This window comes from Drosophila takahashii, chromosome 3R, assembly GCF_030179915.1.
Source record: "Drosophila takahashii strain IR98-3 E-12201 chromosome 3R, DtakHiC1v2, whole genome shotgun sequence".
NCBI classification, from domain to species: domain Eukaryota; kingdom Metazoa; phylum Arthropoda; class Insecta; order Diptera; family Drosophilidae; genus Drosophila; species Drosophila takahashii.
Window position 1 is genome coordinate 39,081,998 of NC_091681.1, and position 17,581 is coordinate 39,099,578.

Here is a 17,581-nt window from a genome sequence, read left to right on the forward strand (position 1 = left end):
GGAAATGTGTTTGGGGCAAAATTGCGTCAAAACATTTGCCACACGAGATTAAGTTGGCGAGGTCCATGATATGTTTAAAGTTTGACTTTCTTATCGGTTAGCCGGCACAGCCATTTGGTAGACATTATTATGAATGAAATGAAATGGGAGGCGCGTGCTAAGCCAAGTCTAAAGCTGAAGTCTAAAACCATAGACATGAGTTTGTTTTTCGGCAGGCAATCAGACAAAAGAAAAAGCTAAGGCTAAAAGAATTGCGTATACGACGTGTTGCCTTGACACCTGGCGTGGGCAGCTGAGCCATTTGCCATTTTTGCTGCTGGCTTCTATATTTAAGCAGAGCGACCCCAGCATCGTGTTGCAAAACAATACCCATTTATTATGAGTTTATACAATAATTTATAAATATTTTTAACCCCCGTCTATCTATCCATCCATCTGTCTGTCTGTCAAGTTTCCCGAATGTGCGAACACACTTAGCCATTTGATTGATATTTGGCAACAAAACATGAATGACAAGGCCCTGAAAATTGATATCTACATTGTCTGCCCAAAGGAAACCCCTTTCTTTATTTTTCTTGGTGTCATAAATCGGTGAAAATAATTAATTCGAATGAAATAAATACCGAGTGTCGAGTGAGGAAGCGCTGTTCGAGTCTATTAAGTCAATTATAAATAAATTATGCTTCTGCCCCCCGGAAAACTGCTGATACCTGCGTAAAAGTAATCGCCAAAGTGGCTGGAGGGCGTTAATTAGCCGAGAAGGGGAAAATGATGGAAAAAAGTCCAGAGTTCTGCTGGGAAATTATTATTATTTATGCGTATTCAAGGCAAGCACACTGCAAGTAATTGTTTCACCTGGCAAATGAGTTGTGTGTGGGTCGGGCGTAATAATAAATTTCCATTTAGTTCGGGCCCCCAAGTAGATTCCAAAGGACTAGGGACTTAACCTCAACGCATTCGCTATTCGCAAATATTCAACAGTCAGTTAAATCACTTAGGTGATGGGTTCTACTAGTTAGCTAATGAAAACCAAATGCCACGAACGCTTAACCACAGCGCCCCAGGGTCTCTCCATCATCAGGCGTATATATATGTATACTATATAGACATCGAGAGTGAGCTATATGTATAAATTATGCAGGGCACATACATCGCTAACTGTTGGGGGAGCAACGCGTTCTGTGCTAAGTAGAATTTTGAACTTGACTTAATTAGACGCAAATGCAGAAAATAGAAAACGCCGCAACCGCAACTCCCAGGCGAATTCGAAAAAGATTGGCAGAGATGCCCAGTCTGGGTTGGCAAACAGCTGAAATGGTTTATTAATTTGGATCAACATAAATATTTTTTAGTTCTTTTTAGAAGAATCTGGTAAACTTAAATATCAACACTTTCTAAACATTTTTATACCCGTTACTCGTAGAGTAAAAGGGTATACTAGATTCGTGCAAAAGTATGTAACAGCTAGAAGGAAGCGTTTCCGACCCCATAAAGTATATATATTCTTGATCAGGGTCACTAGCCGAGTCGATCTAGCCATGTCCGTCTGTCCGTCTGTCCGTCTGTCCGTCTGTCCGTCTGTCCGTCTGTCCGTATGAACGCTGAGATCTCAGAAACTACAAAAGCTAGAAGGTTGAGATTTCCCACACATATTCTTTGGCTTCCTACGCAGCGCAAGTTTATTTTAGCCGAGCGCCACGCCCCCTCTAACGCCCACAATCGCCCACTAACGATTTTAAAATGGGTCCTGCGCCCACATCTTTAAAGATTTCCGAGAAGTATAAATGCAATTTTGTTGTGTATATTTATACCTATCGAAATGTAGAAGACATTTTTCAAATCGGACCATTCATTAAAAAGTTATACGCTTTATAAATTGTCAACATATATCTATCTCCCTCGCACTCCCTTTAGCTGAGTTACGATGATTAGTCGGGACACCAACCCGACACAGCGTTCGCACTCCCTTTAGCTGAGTGACGGGTATTAGATAGTCGGGACAACAACCCGACTATAGCGTTCTCTCTTGTTTTATATCCAAACTAATGACATCAATTTTAATTAGGAACTGCCAAATAATGCTTATATTTCCCAAATATTTTAAAGCATTAATTAATAAAAAAGTCGCTAGCATAGTAATTGTGGGTGGGGTTATCTCAAAGTTTTGTTTTAAATTGATTACTTAAGTTCAACCTATACGAAAATAAATTTCTAATTTAAAACAGAGTTTTTATGCCCACAGAAGAAAGCCTATTTGGAAGATTATCTTTGAGTAAAAAAACAAATTTCAGGGAAGGAAAAGGAACTTTGAAAAGTCCAAACTGAGTTTTTATGACCGCAATAAGCTTATTTGGGCAGATTATCTATGAGTATAAAAATACGTTGAAAGCTCCGCCCAAATATAATCTGTATTGAGGGTCCGTCGTGGTAAATTCTATAACAAATTTTGCTAGAAGGAAAAAATGCAAATTCAAGTTTATAGTTTAGCCATCAAGTATCACGCCCAATCTGGTGACTCTTCGGAAAAAGGACTTTACTTTCAGGGAGTGACGGGAAAAAAGAGCCAACTAAACAGCTTCACTGGCGCTGAAGTCCTGTGAATATTCAGAGAAAAACGCGTGTCATGGTGTCCTGAGTTAGGAGCTCCAACCTCGAAGCGCCAAGCTCGATGCCTATTGCCCCCAAAGGCCGTCGCTTGTTAATTAATCAAAATACTTACTGCTGAAGCTGCTGTCAGCGGGTTTTCCCAACAACCAACCTCCTCTTTTTTGTTGTTGGCCTGGTCAACGAACCTCCTTTTGCCTAAAAATCTGTCGCAATTTAAGTCACGCGCGAGTATTTAATTAAAAACGAAATAATGCAAGTGTTGCGGCCAGGAAGTGTCCGAAAAGTCAAAAAGTCAGGCTATGCAAAGCAATTACGAGTGCGTATTCCCTGCAAATATAATAAAAGCTTGCAGCCAAATAAGTCACCGAAACAAATTGTAAATTTCATTTTATTTTGCAAAGGGAAATCAAAGTGGGCACGAGGCCAGATGAGCAAATAAGTCAACGGCAGACAAGTCAGCGGGCGGGCCAAAGTCTCTTTTTCTTTTGGCCAGAAAGAAAATAAGAAAGATTGACACCTACAACGTCGATTTCAATCAGCTGCCACACGTGGGCCACCGGGCATTACAGCCGCCCCCTGTAATTATTGAAGGTGCGCCCCTGGGTGTGCGGCACAAAACACGCATTTTAATTTGACAGAACCAATGAACTCGCAAATCAGAAAGCGCCAAAACTTAAAGACAACTCAGCGCGTCTTTTTGGTCGAATGCACAGAGAAAAAATGTGTTGCAAATGAGTGCAAATAAAACCCATTTTACCTGTGTTTTTACGCTTAATCAATTTTAAATTATAAAGAAATGTGTTAGTGAAAAGCATAATTTTTGAAATGAAATAAATTATTGTAGAAAGAATTTATTTTCTTTATCTTATTTATTTGTCCATTTTCTGATAATTTTAAAAGAATTTATAGGTTATTCGGTAAATTAACATATTTCTCTCTCGGCATGTTTTGTTTTCGTTTTCGGATTTCTGGGAAAGGCTGTCAATCACGGGTAGGCGGTGCGATGATTCAGCGGTTGGCGGTAGGCGTTCGGAGTTCGGCGTTAGGTGGGCAGGGCGGCAGGTCGCAGACATATCACAAATCGCTCGAGTGTAAAATAATTTGTCTCGATTCCCTTCTGCCTGAATAAAATCAATAAACGCCGCCCCGCCAAGATTCGGCAAAGATTCAGCAAGATGCTGGTGCTGCAAATGCCGTTTTCGGCATTTCGCCAATCACCTGCTAAAGAAGTAAAGTCCTGGGCTGCTCTCATTAGAGCAAGCACCTGGCGGTGTCAGGTGAGTGGAGCTGGATCTGGAGCAGCCCCTCATCCCCTAAAAACCGCATAATTGCGACGACTTCTTGGTCTCGAAAATCTAGGGAATCGGCACTTCAAATGCCTGTCACGTACTCGCCGACGACTGCAAATGCTGCTTACAGCTCACTACTTACTCCTTTCATGTGGGCTCAGCTCCTCAGTTCTTCGGTTCATCCCGGGCCCCCATCACCTGGGACTTTGCATCGGAGGCCAGGTGTCTCACCTTTGATTGCAGCACTTTGTCCGTACACACAATCAACTAGATGTAAATACAATTGGGCGACAAACGTGCATGACTTTTGCAATGTTTGTTTTAAGCACCTCTCGAAAATGTAAACTTCTAAGATCAGAGCAAGATGCTGCCTTTTGAGAGATTATTAATACCGAATACCTACAGCAGCATTGAATTAAGTTTATTTTTTATTAAAGATACTTAATTTAAAAATACTTTTTAACTTTTTTATTCGATGCACTTATAGATGTGTTTCTGTGTAATTTAAGATAATCAAATTTATTGATGCCGTTATTTTATACAGTTTTTAAAAATTTCTTAAATAAATAATATTATAAAAATGTTTTTAAAAAGATTTAAATTATTTTGTAATTTTCAGGCCTTTGCTTTTATAGATTTTCCCTGTGTAACAGAAAATAACTTCGTCAAACTAATAAACTTATCAAAGTTCATCTGTCATGAGCACATAAACATAAAATGTGATTCGCAATTGGCACCCAAATCGTCACCAAAATGAATCACGTAGGATGAGGGTATTTATGGAGAAATATTTGGATTGCATATGAGAAGACAATCTAGAGAATAAAAAAAGCATAAAACAAAATGAGCCCAGCAGGCGTATAAACAACATTTCCGGATGCGGAATATATCTAAAGTTTGAGGAGTATTAAGGAAAGTTTTGTTTGTTACTGTGAAAGTATGTATAACTAAGGAGCCAACTTTGAGTGAAGTTTCAATCTCACTTCCTGCGGATCTTGGGATCCTGAAATCCTTTCACTCAAAATTCATAAGTCACTATGTTGTCAATCTTTCCATCGATTAGCGTCAAGGATTGAAGCTAATGCATTCAGTCAGCTGCACAAGCTCTTCGAAGGGCACTCACCCTTTTGCAAACACATCCCCTTTCCGCTGGAAAAGTTTTTGCATTTAAATAAGTTTCAAAAAGTTTACTGTTTGAATTTTGTCACACGCAGAGGAGTATCAGAAATATCTCGAAACAGTGGGCGTGTGTGAATAACACCATAAATTATATATGGATGTTCAGCTAAAGTTTCAATAGAAAATTCAAACAAATTTCGATTTGCGCAGCAATTGGCAGCAGGAACCATTTATTGCATGACATTCAATCTGTAAATTAATTTTTGCAAAAATTACCACGAAAACACGTTGCTTCTGGCGCTTTATCTATTGTTTTGCTATTTTTGGCACGTTGCGTGGGGTGGATTTCAATTTTTGTTTCGTACACCCACGCATCGAAAAACAGAAAACAAAGTGCGGGTAACATCATCTTTTTTTGGCCAGCTGTTGGCATTGTTTTTGTGCCATTTTGTTGTCACTTTTGTTGGCCCCAACCTGCTGCCAGAATTTCAACCTGTTTACATGTGTCTGCCCTATCGCTTATCACCCCCTTAATATATTTTTTGTCCTGACCCCTAGTAAAAGCCTAATTAGACAGCTGGCGGCACCGATAAGAGGGCTTTGATAAATTTGGCCATGGCCTATCTGAGATTTATGTGACATTTTAGCTTGGCTTTGCGGCAATGGTTCCTGCGGGCCAGCAGGAAGGAAAACTAAACTTGAAAAATGACCCGGGATTAAGATAATGAATATGTTGGTCCTTAACTAATTCTTTGGCTTGTTATATTTTGTTTGTGACATGGATTGAGTACTTATAAAGGCATTTAACACTTAAATATAATATTAATAAGTATTCATAAATTAATGGTAGCCAGAAAATAAGATTTTGTCTCATTAATTTGAGTAATGGATATGATATTTCTATGGTTAATAGTACCAATAAAATAGTTCGACAATGTTTATAATATTATAATTAAATGTGAAGTTAAATGTATTGTTTAAATGACATTAAATATTTCATATTTAAGTATTCACCCTCAAAAAAGTATGATACTAAAGTGCCACTTAAATGGAATTTTTCACCAGAGCTTTTAATTCCAGGAAAAATAAATATATGCTTTAAGTAGCTACTGATACATATTCAGATATGCTTAAAAGGACATCGAGATAATAAATGGCGAAGCAATAACAGTTAAAAATTATTGAAGTGTCAGACGCAGCGATTTATGCATAATTGCATGGCCAATAAAACGTATGAAATCCCCGTTAAAATGTCAGCAACGATTATTGGCCTCCAGCCACTTGGATAATTAAGCTGGGCGGAGAGTGCTTGAATTAAAAGTAAATTGTTATGTTAAAGCCTTTTTGGCTGACGTTGAAGGCGGCGCAGCTTCGACACATCATTAAAAATGTGGCTAGCACAGCATTAAAAAGGTAGGGAAAAGTGGGGAACAAGTCCTGCGGCAGACAGCTCAGACAGTCGTCCTTACAGGGATATGGACTGAGAGACTGAGAAAGACTGACTGACAGACTGGCAGTCAGCACATTATAGGTAATCACAATATTTATGTGCGTTTAACGAGACACTCGGCAGGCGAAATTGTTGAAACAAATCATTGACAGCTGGCACAGCAGCCACACATTTGCGGTGGTCTTCATTGTGCTTTCGTAACTTTTTTTGCAGCCTCCGTGTTTTAAGACATTTGCTTTTATTTTTTGTCCTTTTATTGCAGAGGAATTTGCCGCAATAAATCAGATCTTTTTTTCAGCTTAAATTGAAATCTCCCCAGAGTCAAAACGTAGGCACATTAAGTTGACAAATAATGGCAGCTTCAACAAATTGAATGTGAGTTGTGCAAATTATTTTTTTGGTATATTTTATTAAATTCGGATTAGGACTTAAGTATTTTGTTGAATGCCATGTGGCGATTCCATAACAAGTAAAAATGCTGTCCTAATCCGGCAATTAGTATTTAAATGTTGGCTTTTGTTACAAAAAGCCATTAGCAATTAACATAGACACATGTTTTTTGTTTGGCAATTTTGTTGGAAACTTTTAGCCCAGAATATTGCCATTTTCTGCTGATTTTCCCCAAAAAAGGAAACATTCAATTGTGCTACATTTAAAAGAATGTTAATCATTCCCTCTAACGAACTTTGGGCCCAGGCATTGTGACCCAATTTCTCAAACGATTTAACTTGAATAAATAAATTAGCTACATTTATTTGCATTCGGGTGAGCAGAACAACGAAACAGAATGTAAAAGATTCAATTAGGCATATTAGAGTGGCAACAAATCAGTGGCACATTCAGCTGGAGATGATAAACTTTGGGCGGAAGTTTCCGGCAGAGCAATGCAGCATACGAAAATAAATTGGGTGGAGGGGGGTGGAAATGGAAATGGAAAAAACTCGGCAAAAAGTGATAGACAGTCTGTCGGCGTATCTTTACTGCAATCATCTGTGTGTGTGTGAGTTTTTCCGAGAAAACGTGGGCGTATAATAGACAACTTCCTGTTATTGGCGACCCATCCCATGTCAGAGCTTCTCCCTCTTTTATTTCGAACCATCGATATCGGCATGTAAAATTTGTGGAGTGCAAAGTAACCCCGAAAAGTCAACAAATCAATGGTGAAGTTTCAATTTTTTTCCAGGCTCCTCTTTTATGTCTTTGACACACATAAAGTTGCGATTAGCCTGGAGTTCAATGGTAAATGTATACAAATAAATTGGGGGATTTTCTTCCTCGATAAGAACGTGACGAATGGAAAATTTTTGGCCTTTTTTAAGGTTTATAGTTCGGTGTGTGCCTATAGATTGGAAAAACCTATGTTTTCGTTGAGTAGAGAGTTCTTGACTTTAATAAAAATCAAGATCATTTGTATGCTAAATAAAAATGTTTTCAAAGCTTTTATAATTTTTCTAAAACATTTTTATTACATCTTTTTTATGGCGAATAAAAAGCCACCCTTCTTCACTTCGTGTTGATTTATGAAGTATGCATAAGCAGCTGCTAAAGTGCAAATATAAAACCGAGAATATCATAATCAATGCATCAAAAATGTCAGTCGCTGGAAATTGAAACAAACCAAAGCTACAAATGCGATTTGCAATTTTACACGCACGTATCTCTGTGCAAATATGTATCTTGGGGATGGAATGGGATGGGGATGGGGATGGTATGGTGTTGGCTGTTGAATGTAGAATGTTCAATGTTTGAGGACTGGACTGGGCAAATAGCGCTCATACGTGATATGGCTGGCACTTCCATTGCATACATCTGGGCTAGCTGTCTTGAGCGGGGATCCTAATGTTTTTGACGTGAATGGGTTGGGATGCAAGTGAATATGGTCGTTTGGGAGCTGAAAGGGGATTTCTGGTTCAATTCACACAACGTCTTGCAAGGAGTTGCCAAATACAGGAGAGTTTTGAAGCTTTATCTAAGACGTGTTTACACAGAAAAAATGGTATACTACCTTTTAAAGAGCTTTTTAAAATTTATGAAGTGAAAATGTTTATTAGCAATTTAAATATTTTATATCTTTGAAATAATATTTTTTCTTGATACAGAAAATAAAACCCAAAATTAATTTAAATTTGTGAAAGTATTTAAATTTTTTTAATAAAACTGAAGCTCTTACAAATCATATTTTCTTGTGTCCAAAACTCACGTAAGCCAAAATAAAAAATATTTTCCATGTGCAGTCTTATTTATGCGCATTTTCCGGGCCTATTAATGCCACACAAGGACATGATTAGCCTGGGTCCAGAGTCCAAAACTTATAAGCTCGTAAAATTGTGTAAAAGGAGACCCCGCATATGTTGTCCGGATTGCATGTCAACGCTTGGCCACGGCCAAGTCAACAACTTCATAAATATGTCGAGCATGTGTAGCTCGGATGACTGGCCCTGTCCTCTAGCTCAATTCAGAAAACTTCTCCCCCTTCAAGTGGTGGAAGGGGGAAGGACCCTCTGGCAGAGATTTGTGCCACATCATCGCTCCTAGCTGACCATTTTTACGCTTCCGTCTAACAACAAAATGGCATTAAACGCAGATCAATCACAATCAACACCGCTGACCCACATATATATATCCTATAGTATATCCCCACAAAGATACATGACTTTCGGTTGTGGGAGGAGAAGGAGATTGATTTCGAGTCGTGAATCAGGAATAGAGTTGTCTTCATGTGTACATATAGATATGTGAGTGCTGACTGCTCATAACTGACTTTCCAGCGAATAGTTTCCCTTTCTTTTTTCGCCTGCAAAGTTTTCTATTTACTATTGAACGTATATATGCCCTTTGTGCCTCGCTATTTCGGCAACTTCCGCCTTCGCTAAGGACAACATAACTTTAGTTTTTCCTCCTCCAACAAGTGCACTTGTTCAACTTTATCTTGCCTCAATTTCGCTATTAATTGGCAAACACCATTGAAGCCGCGTTTCAGACAAGTGGCCAAGTGGTTTCGCCTCCTCTTTTTTCCCCATTTACCATTTCTTGTTGGTTAGTGTAACCGCCACTTTCGAAACAAATTGTCAACTATACATCCAGAGGTAAATTTAATTTTCTGCCAAGTTGAAGAGACTTTGCCTTGGTTTATTCATGCACATCAGTCTGGCTAGCACTTGATAACTCACAGCTGTAGTTGAGGTCTATTCAGGTTGAAGTACATTTGTTTGTACAGCTTGCGGACCTTTTTGATAATTCGAAATGGGTCAAAATGTAGCTGACAAAATTGCTTTCTCATTTTGTAGCTATAATTATTATCCTCAAAAGAATGTCGGTGAACTAATTGAGTGTTTTATCCAGCAACTACTTCCTTTTTCTAATGAGATTTCAGAAAGTTCGTCTACTTCAGCAGCGTTAAGTTCTTGACATTTCATGTATTTAATTTAATGCAACTGACAACCTTCATGTGTCCAATGGCGAATTTTAATTAAATTAAATTAATTCTTTGCTACTTAAAAACTAGAATCAATAAGTAGAGCAATGTGTATGAATGTAAACTTGAAATTTCCCTAAAAATTCCACAAATTTGAGTGGAGTGAAAAGTTTTATTTTAACTATTGGTGGAATGTTTTATTCTTGGTTTACGTTATTTAAATTTTTGTTTATTTAATTATGACGCACTTTTTTTAGATTTCTTGGCATTTGTAAAATGTATTTAAGCATTTAAACTAATAAATTAATGTGAGTTACATCAAAAAATCCGGTTTAATAATCCTTTTTTTTTCTTAAATCAATTTCATGTCAGCTAACTTCAAATGAAATTCCATCAACTCGTTTAGTTTAATAACATACAAAATAAAAATTTTAATTGGCAAGTTATTCCATTTACCTAAAATTTATCTTAATGTGAAGAAAATGCAGCATGGCACTTAGTCAGTTCTGACAACATGCATTTTATATTAATTCCTAATGAAATTCCTAATTATGCACACTTACATATGTTTTCACTTAATTTTAATTAAATTTTATAAACCGTTCCAGTAATAAACATTTCATAAAAACAATTAAGGATAGTTTAGTGCTAATTGCGTTGGCATAACTATTAATTTCTAATGAAATTCCCACCACTCTTCCAATCAATTAGCCATCGATTTGCCTGCATTTTGTGGAATAAAGTGTAACATTTTGCACGAAAAACTCATTGCAATCCTGGTGTAACATGCATAATTGAGTCGCCGTCGCCAGGCGAACAAATTAATTGGCGAGCTTAGCATGATTTCGCATTCAAATGTTGAGATTAATCACTGTCAACTAAATGCGAACGAGTGCATATAGCATATAGTAAATTGGAATTGAATAGATACTTAAGCGCTAAGAGGGAGACATGGATGGAGTCCAAGGCATGGCGCTTAGTAATTGTAATTGCGCAATCGCGGCGCGATACTCACTCAAACTACTTGCCGTGCCATGAATTGCAATTGCAATTCCAATTGAATATTGTCCACTCGAAATGGAAATTGAAATTACACTTTGGATTTGAATTTGTATTTGAATTCAAATGGAAATTGAGTTCGGTGTTCAAAAATGTGTTAAACAAGCGGCACTGTCAATTGGCCAGCGATTTCGATTTCACTGAACTTCGTTTAGTCAGGTTATCTTGTCTTACAAGTTTATCTCAAAGATGCACACGCGATGGTCAAAAAGGTCTCTTGATTTATATGCACAATTAATTGTAAATATTTTCCTTGTTCATATATTTTTTGGTAAATAATATAACATTGTTCAGTGTTCGTAGGGCACTAAACTCCCTTATTTGTTGACACTTTTCACGCACTTGACAACAAGATTTTTTGGCCACGCTGCGTTGAGAAATTTCGCGTCTGGTTCAAACAAAATTTCGCATTGAACTGAATTTCTGTGTGGCATCGTCGTGCGGATTTTCCTGTTTGGGCTGCTGCTGCTTCTGATGTTGCTGCTGCTGCTGGTGTTGCTGCTGGCGCTGGTGTTGCTGGTTTGCCGACAACGGCAACACGAAGGCACACGACAAGTGACCTGCCTGATTTCACCCCACATTTTAAGTTAGCCGGCTGAAGAAGCCGACAGCGGAACAATCCGCAACAGCTGTTCTTTGTTTATGTTGGCGAACTCGTTTTCGGTCGGAATCACTAGCAACATGCCGCAGATTTTGCTAACAATGTTGCTGCTGCACTTGACCAATCCACACGGATATGCAGCCCGAGTGCCTCGAGTGTTGAGTTAATATTTATAGCCAGTTGGCCAATTAATTATTGTTCACTAGCCAGCTTCAAGGGGCTAATAAAGTGTAGTGGGTGTTGCAGCAGCAACATGTTGCTGCCAGCTAACGAGAGCTTATTGTTTCAGCAACATTAAGTAAGTCACGAGCTTTCTTATCACCTTTTAATAAGTACAATAAAAGGTAAGCTAATTTGGGCGAATATTATAAACACCTTTAGCATTTATGTTCCAAATACTGTATTAAAGTTTAATTTAAAGAAAATTCCAAACATATTTTCAATTTAAACATTTGTTTTTTCTTATGCTTAAATACTTATCTCATAAAACCATTCAGTGCATTTCCTTTAAAATTAAAATTGCATCACCATGTTTATGACTTTAATTAATCCCACTGAAGTGAAGCAAAAAGTTCTGTTGACCCAAATACCAGGAAATTGTATTTTCATTCAGTTTTCTGTGATGTGCTAAAAAATACAAAAAACACAACACGTCCACTGATCTTCAGTGCGTATAAAAAATGGGCAACATAAAGAAATGCTCCGTTCTGGATTCGTGACAAAAAGCCATCAAAATTCTGAAAACAATCATCGACAATCAAAGTCGAGTCGAGAAGTAATTTTTTATTGAAAATCCGAAAACAAAACAAAACAAAGCGACGGCAGCTGCATTTATGAGAACGCCAGTGAGAGACTCTCGACTCGATTCGTATCGAATCGCGAAATTTGTTGGAAACTTTGGCAGCATCGCATAAATAAGCAAATTTATTTGTATCATATCTGTAGCGGCAATTTATTTCGTTGTAGCATTTATTTATTGTGAACATTTTGTCATAAAGCACACGGCCCAGAAAAGAGTGAGAAAAAAGGGGGAAGGGGAAAATTCTCGCTCGTCATGTTCGTCTGTCAGCGGGGATACTTTAAAATAAATAAACAACAATAAATAGCTCTTAAATTAAGCGAATAAATTGGCGTAAAATTATTTACTCGCCCAGAGTATTTATAATATAAATTTTATATATGTATGTATCATTGATTATGAATATATCCATAAGCGAGAACGATGAAAGAGAAAAACATATGGATGATTTTCAGATGCTCTTAAAAGGAAACAAAATATGAGATTCCTCTTAATACACCAAATAAATTATAATAATGACGGAAGTTCCTAACAAAGACTTAGAAAAGGTCATGGTTTTTATGGCATGTCATTAGATAAAGTGTTTTAATTTTCTGCGCCTATTTTTCCCGCTTTCTCATAGAAATTCATAAGGAAATTCGTGCACGTGCTCATTAGTGATTGTGCCAATTTGATTTAAGGCATACAAAATTAACAAAAGAACCGCTCAGTTCTAAGGAAATCTCGAAATTCCTCTGACATCAAGCCGAAAATAGAAAACTAAAATTGTGCAAGTGACGTATTTTGGGTGGGCAGTCGGAAAAGTGTCCGGAAAAGTCTTCAAAATCTTGCCGACAGCCGACAAATTTATGCGTTTGTAAAATACTGCAACGGTCACTTGAGTTTTAATTGGCCGGGGCCTGCAATTAAAAATAAAGAAATGTGCCTGTAAAAGCATTTCTTGCTTCTTTTGTGGCTTACCGAATGCTTAAAAATGTGTGGTCACAATTTGGATGATTTATTTGCGCCGCGGGGCAACTTTCTTGGGTGATAAATTTCTTGGAAATGTCGCTGCCTTAAGCTGGTCTAATGCCGTGGCCCATCAAAATTTATCGCTTCGCATAATGCTAATGACTAATATTAATTTGGGAATGGCTCACGTTTTGTTTTGCCATTTTGCAGCTAATCTGGGAAAACACTCCATCGAACAACGGGCAGTTCCAGCGGAACAACTAATAATGGTGATTATATCTTGTGTATTGCCATGACAATCCGAGCAACGTCAAAGGCTTAGCGGCAGCTTTTGCTGCGAATTTTCAACAAATAAAGCCTGTCTGACCTTTGCCGTTTCCTCGAATGTTGCAATATTTATGCCCAGCACATGCAGAAAATGGCTTTTCCAAGGCTGCAATTCAAATGCAGTCCAGGATCTTAAATTATAGTCAACTGTCGACTGTCGTCTTTGTCGGCCTTTCATGGTTCATATATATTTATGACTAGGACATTAAGTGAGCTGTGGGGGAAACGAAAAGGGTGGGCATTAAATGGAAATTATTCCCACAGATATCATCTCGTTTCTCTAATAACATTCGCATGCAACAGATTGTCAACAAAATGATTTGCTGGCCGCATAAAGAGGGGGAGGGAGAAAAGATGGCCTCCTGCAGTGGCCCGCAGCACACGCGTCGTATGCGCAATTTGCATAATGAGGATATGAGAAAAAGGAGTGTGTTGGCCCGGGTGTCTTGGGTTTTCCGTTTCAAGGCGCAATCCCCACGGACAGATGACCCAATTTTCAAGGGTCCTTCAGCCCCTTTATTGAGCCCCTTTTTTTCGCTTCGTTCTTGTGCGTATTCCTATTCCTTTCCCTTTATGTCTTAAGTGTCTGTAACCTGAGGCTAAGCGGTCTATTTTCAGCAGTCCAGACATGGCCTTAAAGCTAGTTGCCTGCTTAAGGATTCATCCGGCGAATTTATTCGCCTTGGCTACACAGAGCACAGCCCGAGGCGGTTCAAAGGTAAATAATCGGATAAATATTTGTAATAATTTCTTGAGCGATGAACCACTTCTAACGGCAACAGCGAGTGTAGCCACACACCTCCGCAATCAGATGCAGCTCATTAGCATTTGATTTGGCGTCGAAGCGAACAAATATTTCCGGCCAAAAGGCGGGCAAACATTGAACCTTTGCTCTGTGTCATTGCCATTTGCGGTTAGTTGAGCGGCAAAAGGTAAACAAATTTACGGGAAAACTCCATCACCACCTGCGGCTTGGATAATGAAGAGGGGTTCGGTGTTCGAGGTGTGAAAATAAAATTGGCTGGCAAGTGGGTAATGGGTGGAGTGGGTAATCAATATAAATGCGATTTTGGTTCAGAAATCTATCATGTTCTAGTAAATATAAGGGAGTAAATCAAATTTTATGAAGTGATTTGAAGAGCTTTGATAATTTTAAGAAAGGCGGAAGACAGGGAAACTTTATTAGCAGCCAAACAACAACAAAAATTTTTAAAATGCAAAAAAAAAATGTTCTAAAGTAATGCAAATTCATTTTCAAATATTTTCTGTGAGGTTTTAAATCTCAAGAATTAGGCCTTATAAAACTTTTCTGTAAATTATAATATTATTTTTTAATTTATATAAATGCTAATAAATGGACTGTATAATATATAAGTTTTTATTATATTCCTGACATTTTATAATTCTAGCTTACAAAGTAGGCTAGTCTAATAACTTTCAATCGCTTTCCAAACATTTCCATTCATTTTAGCAAAGTCACATGAAGAACACATATAAATGTAAAATATTTCAAGAACAGATTATACATTAATGTGCATTTGCGTTAATTGGTAGAATACACGAGGCCAACGAAATCGAAGGCTAAAAAAGATACAAGATTAATTCAAGTGAAAGCCGAAGTTAAGCCCTTCGATGAGAATGGTGCGCCCCAATCGTCGCAAGGGAATCGAGGAGGTGTACGGTTCCAAGATGGATTCCCTGCACCCGGTCAAGTCCGTGGCGATCTCTCATGCAGGGATGACCAAAACAACCACAGTGAGAGGAGCTGCAGGTCCAAATGGGGGAGCCGGTGGAGGAACCATTAGCTCCCGGCAAACCGATGGTCGCACACAGCGCAGTTTTGTCACCGAAAACGATTACTATATTACCACTAATTTACCCTTGACGGCGGCTAATTTGCGGAATGCCCCCAGTGCGATGACGCAGGCATCGCCATCGCAGATGATTCCTGGTCATCCACAGCCATCGCCCTATAATGCCATGTCCTCGAGGCGAAACCAAATGGCCAACAAGGCCAGTGCCCGTCAGCCGACGAAGACTGCGCATTTTGGCCAGGGAGAGGGTAAGATTAACAACTATAGTGTGGCTAAATCAAAGGAGGCCTATAGAATGCAGCACCAGCATCATGGAAAGGCAAATAATACCCAGAGGGGCAACTATCCCATGGATGATAATGCCGAGTTCTCGGATAAAGAGCTAATGGCGCCCCAGCCGCAGCAGGCAAATCTGGGAAATCTGCGCCGGCACAATCAGCATTCTCATGCACATCAGATGCAAATGCAAATGCAATCGGGAATAATGCAGCATCCACCGCAGCATCAGCTTCACCAGCAGCAGATGTCGAATCACAGCCAGTTGAAGCATCACCAGCAACAACAACCGCATTCACATCCGCATCCACATCCGCACCCACATCCGCATCAGAAGCACTCGCGTGGGCGACAGCCAATTCCGACGAGCAAGGTGCACGTGAGTACCGCCGATGACGATGAGAAGGAGGACGATCCCGAGGAGTTCTTCGAGCTGATTCGCCAAACCGTCCAGACGGCCGTAGGAGTGAGTGCTCAATCTATAATATCTAATTTTATTTATATATATTTTTTTATTCCCTCAGAACACCATTTCGGATGCATTGGTAAAGAACTTTCGGGATCTCAGCCACAAAATCGAAAGGTTCTCCGGCGAGTTGAAGCAGACCAACGAGAATCTGGACAAACTGCAGGAACAGGTTACCAGTAGTAGGTTATTACTTAATATTCCTGCTACTTTTATAACATTCTTATTTCACAGAGGTTATATACTACGGCGAAGAGAACTCCCGGCACTTTCGCTACTTGTGCATGAAGTCCGAGTACGATAAGATGTTCTACCAGCATCAATCGCTGATGACGGGCAAACCAAGTCCCGAGATGATCAATCTTTCCAAGGCAAACCTAGTAGCAGCTGCCTCGGCGGGTAAAAGTCTGGGATTCAAGCCATCTCAGAGTCTAAAGCACCAAGGGGGAAAGAGTCACAAGAATCACACAAAAGTGTCTAGTTCACAAAAGAAGGAGATGAACGAAAGTCTGAAGAATTCGGGGGCCTATCACAGTGCTTCCAAGGCTCAGCAGCCGATTGTGGCAGCCCGTAAATCCTCTTCGGACCAAAGCTTAGTTGGAAAATCCTCTGATTTTGGCGTTCGCGAGGTCCTCGATCACATTCAGCGCTACTGCACTCAGGTGCAAATGAAGGAAATGAACGGACATGTGAGTGTTGATGGTCAGCTGCCCAATCTCGAGGACATTTTGATGCCCAAGAAAATGTCCAGTGGTGGACTGAGTGAGCCGGGTGCTAAAAGCTCTCGTAAGATCGCCGGCTGTCAGGGTGATAAAAAGGATGACGACACAGAGGTGGAAACTCCGGTCGATAGTATGGATGAGACCTACACGGAGGTCGACGACTTCCAGTTCTCCTCGGAAATCTCATCGTGCAGCGAGGACGATGATTGTGGCTTGAAATATCCGAGTGGAGCGGCCACAGCTCGTCCTTCAGCCAAATCAAATAGAAGGCCGGTCAACAAGGGCGCCGGAGATGGTCAGTAATGTAATGCCAATGGACTAGCTATAAATATTTCTTACCAGATCAGACAAATGAATAAGCTACGAAGGAGGAGGAGTAATCTATACCCCATAAATCATCTTAATACTTGTTTAAATCTTTCCTTTGGAATGCTCTAAATTTCCCCTCAAATAACGTAAAACCCAAAAAATGTAATATTTAAATTTAGACTACGTATTTAAAAAAATTGGCAATAACTTATGGATTGCTTGTACTCATTCCAATCAATTTTGGGATTCGTAATTAAACTGTGTTCAAAATCAATAAAATATGTTTGTATAAAGTTTTGCTTTTAATTTAGTGTTTTTATTCATTGAACGTAAATATTTACCCCGAATTGAAATTTAGAAAAATGGTATGCTAATAA

The 17,581-nt window shown here is 39.0% G+C and overlaps 2 protein-coding genes across 2 annotated transcripts in view; one reads left to right on the top strand and one right to left on the bottom strand.

Annotated features, from left to right (window-relative positions):
- Positions 1-11,361, bottom strand: part of CCAP-R (Crustacean cardioactive peptide receptor) — a 36,031-nt gene extending 24,670 nt beyond the window's left edge. Inside the window, exon 1 of the mRNA XM_044395556.2 lies at positions 10,896-11,361. The gene's annotated coding sequence lies outside the window, so the exon portion shown is untranslated. The remainder of the gene's footprint in view (positions 1-10,895) is intronic.
- A 3,710-nt stretch (positions 11,362-15,071) lies between these two features.
- Positions 15,072-17,467, top strand: LOC108067050 (lateral signaling target protein 2 homolog). The gene is made up of 3 exons (XM_017155871.3): positions 15,072-16,173; positions 16,232-16,355; positions 16,408-17,467. Exons 1-3 carry the CDS (start codon positions 15,250-15,252, stop codon positions 17,196-17,198), a joined length of 1,839 nt encoding a protein of 612 aa, XP_017011360.2. The 5' UTR covers positions 15,072-15,249; the 3' UTR covers positions 17,199-17,467.
- Positions 17,468-17,581: the final 114 nt, after the last annotated feature.

What these genes read in the sequence shown, in the direction of transcription:
- LOC108067050 (XM_017155871.3), top strand. Translation starts at nt 15,250, where the DNA reads ATGAGAATGGTGCGCCCCAATCGTCGCAAGGGAATCGAGGAGGTGTAC. An exon ending in CCGTCCAGACGGCCGTAGGA is followed by an intron (nt 16,174 to 16,231) that starts GTGAGTGCTCAA and finishes TTATTCCCTCAG; the next exon opens with AACACCATTTCGGATGCATT. An exon ending in GCAGGAACAGGTTACCAGTA is followed by an intron (nt 16,356 to 16,407) that starts GTAGGTTATTAC and finishes CTTATTTCACAG; the next exon opens with AGGTTATATACTACGGCGAA.